General features: G+C 41.1%; 1 protein-coding gene across 6 annotated transcripts in view; it reads right to left on the reverse strand.

The window, feature by feature from the left end:
• The window catches only part of LDB1 (LIM domain binding 1), a 173,269-nt gene that overhangs the window by 14,715 nt on the left and 146,181 nt on the right, over window positions 1-12,373 (reverse strand). For 5 of the 6 annotated variants that reach the window (XM_077258275.1, XM_077258273.1, XM_077258274.1 and 2 more), the window contains exon 2: window positions 1,366-1,468. In XM_077258275.1, coding sequence (XP_077114390.1) covers window positions 1,366-1,468 — 103 coding nt within the window. Of the gene's footprint in view, window positions 1-1,365; window positions 1,469-3,486; window positions 3,504-12,373 lie in introns of those variants that run through there. The other variant, XM_077258277.1, reaches the window with a different exon arrangement.

Genomic DNA, 12,373 nt, shown 5'->3' on the forward strand with positions numbered 1-12,373 from the left:
TAATCTACCAACATATGCATCCCACAGGGAGGATTTTTGTGTTAGATTCTAATGGATTTGGTATTCTGGATCAAGGAAAGAAAAAGGAAAAAAAACAAAACCTTCCACAGCACTCTCAAAGTTGCATGAGCAACAAAATAAAAATAAATAAATAAAAATTATGCTCACTGGGTTGCAACAGTAGAGAAAAAAAAACAAACTTATTTTTCCATCAGCGTAAACAAGTCACATTTCAGAATTTAACTTTCTCGTCAAAGGTTGATAAAGAAATATCACTTGTGTACATGAATGAAGGAATCAAAGTTTGCTTTTCTTTTCTCTACTTGCAACAACCACAGTGAGCACTGTCATTTCTAACTTGGAGGATCCATAATACCAGTGAAATATGAATATCGGTGGGGTTCACAATTAGCAGAACGGAGGAGTAAGTATTGTGACATTTTGCTATGCGGCAATGTGTCGTGCAACTAAATAATTTCACTAACAAAAAATTCTGCGCAAATTCATGTAGCGCTTCTACTAGAGCCGCGATTCTGCTGCAAGTAACCAAATATGTGACAATACGCAGTCACATCGATTTGCATAGACGTCTATGGTGAGTCAGGTGCAATTTGCGGCATATTCCATCCACCTCTCGTGTCTCCCCTTTTCCCCATAATTTGTAAGCTTGCGAGCAGCAGAGCCCTCACTCCTCTTGGTGTCAGTATTGATCTGTGTTTATTGTTATGCTGTAATGTCTATTGTTTGCATAAATCGCCTCTATAATGTAAAGTGCTGCGGAATATGTTGGCGCTATATAAATAAAAATGTATTATTAATATTATATTCCAACATATTTGGAAATATCTGAGACTGTCACAGTTATGGTTTCAGTGCGACATGAAATGATTCAATGTAATGTCACAATGTGTCGCTGTGTAACCACCAGCCTTTATGTACAGCCCCTGATCTTGCCACAAATCTGTGTTTCACTCCAACTACATCGAAAGTAGCAATATCCACAACAAAAGTCTACAATGCGCTCGCTCTTCTGCACGGGAAACTGTCCTTATGTGCTGTAAACATCATCCACTTGCTGTATCCATTGTGAATATCAACAGCCTAAGCCTGAAAGTAATATCCACAGCAAATCCAATATTTGCAAGTTGACTTTAGTTTAAACATGCACATCACGGTACAGATAGTGCTGGTAATGCAGCGGCACAGCTTTCTATATGGGACAAGAGTAGCACCAGGCACAGTCACCTTTCTAAAAGTGCCGCTGTGCCCGTGTAAACAATGAAAGGAATAAATATTGACCACACACTTATGGCTTAGTATAATGGTAGGAAAGCAGAGTACAGTAAGGGACAGAAGAGAACTTACCCCACATCTCGATCCAGCATTGTGCCTGGGTGGAAGGGGGGAAAGGCGTTGCCGTTGGGGGGCTCCTTTGGCGAGTACAGTTTGAATGACTTGGAGGAACAGCCTGTATAAAAAAAAAAGAAAGAAAAAGAAGAAAAAAGTTAATTGTTAAATGAAAAAAAAAAAAAGTAAAAGAAAATACAAAGTTTACAACAAAGTATGGTTTACTTTTGAGGGGATTTGTTGGGTATTTTCACAAGGAGTCTTGGCTACATGGTTTTTGACTAAGTCCGTGCCCAATTCAACAACAACAAAAAAAAAATTAAACCAGCCTCTCATTCATTTGGAAAAGAAAATGCATCAATTCAAGAGCGCACATTTTTTTAGCCTGTTTTTTTTTTTTTTTTTTAAACGTGAGTAAGGCTATGTTCACAGCTTTTTTTTTTTTTTTTTTACACGGATTTTTCAGCCATAAAAATAATTGTGCAAAAAATGTCTTGTTTTTCTTGGTACCATTTGGTAATGACACTTTTTTTCATGATGCTTTTTTTATGCGTTTTAATTTTATTATGGGGCTGTAATAAGACAGTGTGGGTTTTGGAGTGTTTCCACTGCAAAAACCAAGCTAAAAAATTGAGGGGAAAATGTGCCAAAGAATTTGCACTCTTTTTCTCTTCACACAAGTGAAAACTGCAAAGTGTACTATAGATGGGTTTTCTAGTTCAAATGGAAAGTGTATTGCAAACAAATTTGAGGCTGTTTTTATTTTACGCATGGAATCTGCGCAAAAAAAAAAAAAGTGAACATATGCTTAAAAAACAAAGCAGCATGTAAATTCTTGTGCGTTTTCCGCATGTACATTGCTGCAAATGTGCACTTTTTGGACTGGGTTATTTCAGCAGAAATAAACCAAAAGCCACACCCTATTGCTAATGTCTAATGTATTTGTCTATATTTGCCCCGTATTTCACATGTAAAGCGCCATGGAATAAATGGCGCTATAAAAATGAATAATAATAATAATAATTGCTACAATCCATATTTAAAATTAAAAAAAATCCAACATGCCCAATTTCAGATTGCAAACTGTATTTTCTCAGGAGATAAGTCGCTGCCAGAAATGTCTGGCAGCGGCTCTCTGATAGAACACTGGAGAGCTCAGCCGAACGAGAGCTCCTGTGTAAGGGACAAAGCCCGCCACCATCTAAGGCCTCCTTCACACGTCAAATCCGGTACCATCTTTCATCAGCGTGTCATTCGTGTGTCTTTTTTTACCATAAATGTTTTGCCAGTATTGTTAAAGAAAGAATTACATTACAAAGCTTCTCCTATACAATGTTAAGACAATGTACACGGACGCCAACCATGTGCGGTGCGTGTTTGTCACATTGACTTGTATTGGCCCTGGTCATCCGTGCTGCCAGAAAAAAAAAAAAAACTGATGTCTCTGCGTTTTGCATGGACACCCGGAAAACACAGAAATATGCATAGCCCTATAGATTATTATGGGCAAGTTTGGTGTCCATGATAAAAAAAAAAAAGAGATACAACACGTAAAGGAAACACGGACGTGTGAAGGAGGCCTAATGTGTGTGGTGACCTTAAGGGTATGTGCACACGTTGCGGATTTCCTGCAGATCTGCAGCGTTTTTTCGGCGCAGAAACGCTGCAGATCCACAAGTGATTTACAGTACAATGTAAATCAATGGAAAAAAAATGCTGTGCTAATGGTGCGGAAAATTGTGCACAGAAAACGCACCGGATTAAAAGAAGGAGCGTGTCACTTCTTTGTGCGGATCTGCAGCGTTTCTGCACCCATTCCATAATAGAAACCTGCACAGAATCCGCAGTAAATCCGCAACAAAAACGCACAAAAGTCCACAAAAAAAAGGAAAATTTTGACCTGCATTTTCTGCCAAGAGATGCAGAATCTGCACAGAAAATTCCACAGGCAAATCCGCAACGTGTGCACATAGCCTAACAAGGAGCGTCGGGTTCTCTGGGAGATAGGACGCCACCAGGAGTCAATGGCATACACCCCTCTCCATTGAAAGGGGAAGGTGGTAGGAACAGCTGTCGTGTACACAAGTGTAAAAACCAAATACATTTTATTATACTCCTTTTTTTTAAACCAATTTTCACCTCCGTGGTTAAAGTAATAAATTACACGGGCGTAGTTTTATGCCTCATCACAACAGCTTCAATCCACACCCACAATGACGACGCTTTCGATGAATCGGCACAAACTACTACAGTTTTTGTCATAAAAGGGCGTTTAGAAGGCGAGACTGATATACGATCCCCAAAATGATGCATTTTCATTAGAAAATAGGGACAATTATCTTGCATTTTACTACTTTAGAGCGCCATCATTGTTTTATATAGGACTGCAGGTTAAGCTGCTGCATTAATTTAGCTGGTTGCTATGGCCAACAACAAGGCCAATCAGTACTCCGCTTTTATTTCTTGAATTGCTCTTGAACTATGAAAGCCGTACTGTAATTGGTTGATATGGAGCCCCAAGTTGGTTAGGAAGTGAAAGCAGAGCTCTGATTGGTCGCCGTGGGAAACGAGGCCTAGCGCAATGAGCAATGCATCTTATGCTTTAGTAGTATGCGTCAGTGTTTTGGTGTAAAAGATGGCGCCAGCTCTGCCTGGTTTAGTTTTATGCTGTCTAAAATTTAAGACAGTTTTATCAATTCTGTCCTGGAAGCAGACTCCCTGAAAAAATAAAATCACTAGCCCACTGCACATCTTCATGGCATGTGACAGACTGAGGTTACCCCTCCCCCAGTAGGGTGACCCACATCCTTTGTTCCCTGACAGGGCGGCTTGTAGGGACACCTCACTGGCTTTTGTGCTAAAGCTGAATTTCAATTGTAAATAAAGCAGCCACAAGCTCCGCACATAGATTAAGCAGACAAGCCATTACTGATAATAGTCTGATCAATCGTCCGGGCACTGCAGCGCTTAACATCCAATCATGTAAGAACACATAGCTTCAATTACAAAAACAATTTGACTTCACAAAAAGCAAAAATAAAAAGCAAAGAAGTAAAAATCGCAAAAATAACCAAAAATACATTAGGTGAAGCCACATTCACACCACGTGGATGTGTTTGCACTCCGTGAGCAGTTACAGTGGGGCAAAAAAGTATTTAGTCATTCAGCAATAGTGCAAGTTCCACCACTTAAAAAGATGAGAGGCGTCTGTAATTTACATCATAGGTAGACCTCAACTATGGGAGACAAACTGAGAAAAAAAAAATCCAGAAAATCACATTCTCTGTTTTTTTATCATTTTATTTGCATATTATGGTGGAAAATAAGTATTTGGTCAGAAACAAACAATCAAGATTTCTGGCTCTCACAGACCTGTAACTTCTTCTTTAAGAGTCTCCTCTTTCCTCCACTCATTACCTGTAGTAATGGCACCTGTTTAAGCTTGTTATCAGTATAAAAAGACACCTGTGCACACCCTCAAACAGTCTGACTCCAAACTCCACTATGGTGAAGACCAAAGAGCTGTCAAAGGACACCAGAAACAAAATTGTAGCCCTGCACCAGGCTGGGAAGACTGAATCTGCAATAGCCAACCAGCTTGGAGTGAAGAAATCAACAGTGGGAGCAATAATTAGAAAATGGAAGACATTCAAGACCACTGATAATCTCCCTCGATCTGGGGCTCCACGCAAAATCCCACCCCGTGGGGTCAGAATGATCACAAGAACGGTGAACAAAAATCCCAGAACCACGCGGGGGGACCTAGTGAATGAACTGCAGAGAGCTGGGACCAATGTAACAAGGCCTACCATAAGTAACACACTACGCCACCATGGACTCAGATCCTGCGTGTCCCACTGCTTAAGCCAGTACATGTCCGGGCCCGTCTGAAGTTTGCTAGAGAGCATTTGGATGATCCAGAGGAGTTTTGTGAGAATATCCTATGGTCTGATGAAACCAAACTGGAACTGTTTGGTAGAAACACAACTTGTCGTGTTTGGAGGAAAAAGAATACTGAGTTGCATCCATCAAACACCATACCTACTGTAAAGCATGGTGGTGGAAACATCATGCTTTGGGGCTGTTTCTCTGCAAAGGGGCCAGGACGACTGATCCGGGTACATGAAAGAATGAATGGGGCCATGTATCGTGAGATTTTGAGTGCAAACCTCCTTCCATCAGCAAGGGCATTGAAGATGAAACGTGGCTGGGTCTTTCAACCTGACAATGATCCAAAGCACGCCGCCAGGGCAACGAAGGAGTGGCTTCGTAAGAAGCATTTCAAGGTCCTGGAGTGGCCTAGCCAGTCTCCAGATCTCAACCCTATAGAAAACCTTTGGAGGGAGTTGAAAGTCCGTGTTGCCAAGCGAAAAGCCAAAAACATCACTGCTCTAGAGGAGATCTGCATGGAGGAATGGGCCAACAACAGTGTGTGGCAACCTTGTGAAGACTTACAGAAAACGTTTGACCTCTGTCATTGCCAACAAAGGATATATTACAAAGTATTGAGATTAAATTTTGTTTCTGACCAAATACTTATTTTCCACCATAATATGCAAATAAAATGATAAAAAAACAGACAATGTGATTTTCTGGATTTTTTTTTCTCAGTTTGTCTCCCATAGTTGAGGTCTACTTATGATGTAAATTACAGACGCCTCTCATCTTTTTAAGTGGTGGAACTTGCACTATTGCTGAATGACTAAATACTTTTTTGCCCCACTGTAAATGCATGCAATTTAGCACAATTTAAGCTATAGCATCTGTAATTTCAGTCAAATGGTGCATGCTGAATTTTTTTTTTTTTTTTAATACAGGGGCATTGTTTTGTACACCAGTTTTGATCCAAGATATGCTGGAGAAGATGTACCAAATTCGTTAAAAGGCATGTGTGGCTTTTTATCAAATACAGCCCAACTTTCAGCACCTGCGCCCCAGACTCTGCGCCCCAGCGCCAGCACTGTAGTCACATTTTGATCGTAATTTTGACCATATATGTGCCGTAAATTATGATTTATTGGTTAATCATGCCTGGCTACGTCCCTCCCACTTTCTGAAACTTTAGAGCTGGTGTAAAATTCCAAAAGTCACAAAATTTTTGCGCTTCAATGGAGGTGTGAGAAAAATGTTGTGACCTTTCAATCAAATTTATGGCAGATCTCTGACAAATTCTGATGAATCAGCCCATAGTCCTTGTTAATGTGAATTGTGCCTTTGACTACTGCGGGTCTGTGCAGTCTGTAGTGTACATGGACGGTACCCAAGCAGAACGTGCATCTGGAAAACTACGGTATTCTCCAAATTCAGTATTAAAAAGGGCTTGTCCTGTAAAAACAAGTTATCACCTATCCAAAGGATGGGCGATAATGTATTGATCGGTGACGGTATGACTGCTGGGAACCAGGCACTTTAATCTCAGTTACAAAATTAAGCTGCAGTTATACGCTTGACTGGCACCCCGTCCACTCTTCATCCTCTATGAGGCTGCGAGAAAAAGTAAATGGCGCTTGGCAGCCCCATAGGGGTTGAATGGAGCAGTAGTCGAATATGCACTTTGCTGATTCATTCCAAGGTTGCCAACATGACTTATTTTTTGTGGACAGCTTACCAAAAAAATCATGGACAGAATTTTTTTTTTATTACGGACACATTAGAAAACCATAATAAATTTATAATAAGTGATCCGTGTCTACAGCACATACCGTAATTATTATTATTACAGACTGTATTGGAATTTCTGGACCATTGGCAACCCTGATCAATTCGTATGGGGATAAAAGTACCCTGTTCTTCTGATCAATGCTGGTCCCAGAGGTGGGATATCTACAAATCACTAAGTTATTAGATATCCTGCGAATATGTGATTACTTCTTTTCAGCAGACAATACCTTTAATGGCCATATAATTTACCCATTAGGTAACAGTTTCACCTTCAAAAACTACCAGCCATTTCCATAGATGTTATTGACGCCATAGCACCCAGTATGGCGGTACACAAACAAATTAATTTACCATACAGTGCTTTTCATGGTATTTTTAACATAGTATTTTCTCGATTTTTTTTCTCACATTGCAATATGTAGGCCAATAAACACTGCATTTTCATATTGTGTCATTTTGGTGGCATTTTTTGCATCCTCTACGTGCTATGGCACAAATCAAAGAATAACTAGCAAAAATATAATGACTTACATTAGCGACGCATTGCGACGTATGGCCACACGTCGCATCCGTCGTGCGACGGATGCATCGTGTTTTGGCGGACCGTCGGCACAAAAAAAGTTACATGTAACTTTTTTTGCGCGTCGTGTCCGCCATTTTCGACCACGCATGCGCGGCCAAAACTCCGCCCCCTCCTCCCCGAACATTACAATGGGGCAGCGGAAGAGTCGTAAGACTGCTTCCGCTGCCCACGTCGGGCATTACTTTCACAACGCGCGTCAGCACGTCGGGCTGACGCATAGCGACAGCCCCGTGCCGACGCTAGTGTGAAAGAAGCCTAATATGCCAAATCATTCTGTGACCATACATTATCTGTTGGGGGGAAAGTCAGAAGACACACAGTAGGGAAAATAAGTACCGTATTTGATACGCTGCCGGTTTTGCCACCTACAAAGAATGGAGAGGTCTATAATTTTTATAGTAGGTACACTTCACCTGTGAGAGACAGAATCTAAAAAATAAAAAAAAAACACAGAAAATCACATTGTATGATTTTTGCACAATTAATTCGCATTTTATTGCATGAAATAAGTATTTGATAGAGAAGTCAGACGTTTCCTGTAGTTCTTGACCAAGTGTGCACACACTGCAGCAGGGATTTTGGCCCCTTCCTCCATACAGATCTACAGATCTTTCAGGTTTCGGGGTTCTCGCTAGGCAACGTTAAGTTTCAACTCCCTCAAAATACTTTCTATTGAGCTCAGGTCTGGAGACTGGCTAGGACACTCCAGGACCTTGAAATACTTTGTACGGAGCCCCTCCTTAGTTGCCCTGGCTGTGTGTTTTGGGTCATTGTCATGCTGGAAGACCCAGCCACGACCCATCATCAATGCTCTTACTGAGGGAAGAAGGTGGTTGGCCAACATGTCACGATACATGACCACATCCATCCCTATTTTCAGAAAACCACCCCCAAAGTATGATGTTTCCCCTACTATGCTTCACAGTTGGGGTGGTGTTCTTGGGGTTGTACTCATGCTTTTTCCTCCAAACAGGTATGAGTGCAGAGTAGAAGGCTTCTTACAGAAAAACTAACATGTCTGTGAAAGAAAGAATCCTTGCTGGTTGGTCGGTGATCAAATACTTATTTCATGCAATAAAATGGCAAGTGATTTTATGCTTTTTATTTTTAGATTCTGTCTCTCACAGGTGAAGTACACGTACGATACAAATTACAGACCTCTCCATTCTTTGTAGGTGGGAACATTTACACTGTTGATTTTGCATCAAATACTTATTTCCCCACCATACATGTTAGACGTGTCCTACACACAAGTGAACACGTACACAAACATACTGTTGAATCCGCTTACAAAATTTGAGAAAAATTTGACAACATTGCAGATTTTGGCATAAATATGGCCACAGGTTTCACAAAAATACACAGAATTCCATAACATGTATGAATCTGAAAATCCACAGCTTATCTAGGATAGGCTGCAGATATTTTATACCCATCGAGTGAATGCTGATTGTAACCGACATTTCACTTTACTTCATATGGCAAAACAAAAAAAAGAATGCCGTAGTCTGAATGAGGCATTAGATATTGGGTTACAATGAACAGAAGTATGATTTTCTCATGCGAGAACATCGGTCAGAGTTTCATCAGAGTTTTTTTTTCCCATGATTGAAAAACTGCTAAAAGAAACGTTTCTACATTTTCTCCTAACAGTGCATGAAAATCGGACTGCACATGGACGGCATCCAAGTCCCGTTTTGATTTCTTTTTTTCACAGACCCATAGACTTTCATGGAGGAGTTTGATCCGACACTCAAATCAGTATCTGTTAAGTCTCTGCGATTTAGCATAGACCACTCATTCTGCAAAACGTCAGACATGTAAACAGCCCCACAGACTATCAAAGGTATGAGTGCCAGCCATTAAAACACAATGATTGCACTTGTACGTCAAAAACTGACGTGTGAATGAGCCCTTAGGGCGAGTTCCCACGATCAGTATTCGTAGTGTTCTGGATTCAGCATATTTCCACTGCATTCAAACCGCGGATGGGATTAATAGAAATCTCACGCCCATTGATTCTTTTTATGCTGCGTAAACTCACCTACGGTGCGTTTTCCCGAGACACAAAAGGTCAATTACTCTAGAGCAGTGGTCCCCAACTCCAGTCCTCAAGAGCCACCAACAGGACATGTTTTCAGGATTTCCTTAGTATTGCACAGGTGATGGAAGTATTGCCTGTGCAAGTGATGCAAGTATCACTTGTGCAATACTAAGGAAATCCTGAAAATATGACCTGTTGGTGGCTCTTGAGGACCGAAGTTAGGGAACACTGCTCTAGAGCAAACGCAATGTCTTCTGTGCGGCATTTCACCATAGTCTTGCATTAAATGGTAAAAATTCGCAGTTAAAAAAAAAAAAAAAAAAAAAAAAGCAGCACTTACAAAACATCTAAAACAGGTAGCAGAACAAACAAGACGTTGTCCAAAGCAAAGAGTTCAGTAATGTCTGACCCCCCTACATATACACTTGCTCCCTTTAGTGCCTTTCATGTGGAACTAAAAAGTGTTTTTACCCTTGTTTAACCTATTCGAAAAAAACAACAAAAAAAAACAAAAACATGGGGTCTCTCCCATTTTTGATAACCACCAAAGGTAAAGCACACAGCTACGGGCATATATATTATCAGGCTGGGAAGGTCCATTGTTATTGGGCCCTTCCTAGCCTAAAAATACCAGCCTGCAGCCACTCCAGAATTGACGCATCACATTAGATGTGCCAATTCTGGAGCTTTGCCCGGCTCTTCCCAATTGCCCTGGTGCAGTGCCATTCGGGGTAATGGTAGTTGGGCTTGACAGCTGTGAATTGTCATAAATCACAGCTGACATCAAGCCCTGGGGTTAGAAATAGAGAGCTGTCTATCAGACACCCTTATTTTTAACACGGTAATAAAAAATTAAAATTACACACAAAACACACACACACACACACACCATTTGAATAGACTCCTCCACACTATCCCTAACTCACCAATTATGGTAATTTAATATAAAAAAAAAAAAAACACATGCAGGTCCGTTGTAATCCACTAAATTCGATGCAATCCAGAAAAGGATACCTGAAAAACATAAGATGGAAATAAACACAAGAGACAGTCCCTCGTTCACCAATTTGTAAAGTTGGAGTGACACCACTGCCGCAGGGCCGAGGGGTACCCGGTACCGGGCCTCTCTGTCTCGATTCTGGGAGTGTCACGGTGGCTAGACCCGGTCCGTGACCCTGCTGAGGGGCGTCCAGTGAAAGTCGAGAGTGATGATGGTGTGGTGCAGGTCGCGATGAATAACGAGGACGCCAGGTTGCAGTCTCTTTACCTCTTTACTGAAGGCTTCAGGATCCTCAATCCGGAGTATGGGTAACAGGGCTGGCTGAGACCGGCCGGTCCGATGGCACCTCCAGAGTTCCGTTTACAGGTGGAAATCTGTGCCTACCTTCTAGCGCTTGTGTGTTGTAGTCCTTTCCTGCTTAGCACCACGGGATAGTCCTCACAACTGTTGTGTCTGTTTCTCAAGTTCCCTCACAACTGATTCTGATGTTCTTCTCCGTCTCCCAGATGATATGGCTAGGACGCACCCGTATGACGGGTAGGCCTGGAGGTCTTCCGGGACCCTAGAGTCGCCCCTCTCCAACTGTTGCCCCCTATGTCTGCTTAGGTGATGTTGGGTGAGACAGCCCGCCTATAACTGACTGTCCTGCCGTAGGTTTTAACCCCTTCACCCCCAAGGGTGGTTTGCACGTTATGGACCGGGCCAATTTTTACAATTCTGACCACTGTCTATTTATGAGGTTATAACTCTGGAACGCTTCAACGGATCCCGGTGATTCTGACATTGTTTTCTCGTGACATATTGTACTTCATGATAGTGTTAAAATTTCTTTGATATTACCTGCGTTTATTTGTGAAAAAAAGGGAAATTTGGCGAAAATTTTGAAAATTTCGCAATTTTCCAACTTTGAATTTTTATGCAATTAAATCACAGTAATATGTCACACAAAATACTTAATAAGTAACATTTCCCACATGTCTACTTTACATCAGCACAATTTTGGAACCAAAATTTTTTTTTGTTAGGGAGTTATAAGGGTTAAAATTTGACCAGCAATTTCTCATTTTTACAACACCATTTTTTTTTTTAGGGACCACATCTCATTTGAAGTCATTTTGAAGGGTCTATATGATAGAAAATACCCAAGTGTGACACCATTCTAAAAACTGCACCCCTCAAGGTGCTCAAAACCACATTCAAGAAGTTTATTAACCCTTCAGGTGTTTCACAGGAATTTTTGGAATGTTTAAATAAAAATGAGCATTTAACTTTTTTTTCACACAAAATTTACTTCAGCTCCAATTTGTTTTATTTTACCAAGGGTAACAGGAGAAAATGGACCCCAAAAGTTGTTGTACAATTTGTCGTGAGTACGCTGATACCCCATATGTGGGGGTAAACCACTGTTTGGGCACATGGGAGAGCTCGGAAGGGAAGGAGCGCCGTTTGACTTTTCAATGCAAAATTGACAGGAATTGAGATGGGACGCCATGTTGCGTTTGGAGAGCCACTGATGTGCCTAAACATTGAAACCCCCCCCCCAAGTGACACCATTTTGGAAAGTAGACCCCCTAAGGAACTTATCTAGAGGTGTAGTGAGCACTTTGACCCACCAACTGCTTCACAGAAGTTTATAATGCAGAGCCGTAAAAATAAAACAAACATTTTTTTCCCACAAAAATTATTTTTTAGCCCCCAGTTTTGTATTTTCCCGAGGGTAACAGGAGAAATTGGACCC

Source organism: Ranitomeya variabilis, chromosome 4 (assembly GCF_051348905.1).
Source record: "Ranitomeya variabilis isolate aRanVar5 chromosome 4, aRanVar5.hap1, whole genome shotgun sequence".
Classification (NCBI taxonomy): Eukaryota; Metazoa; Chordata; class Amphibia; order Anura; family Dendrobatidae; genus Ranitomeya; species Ranitomeya variabilis.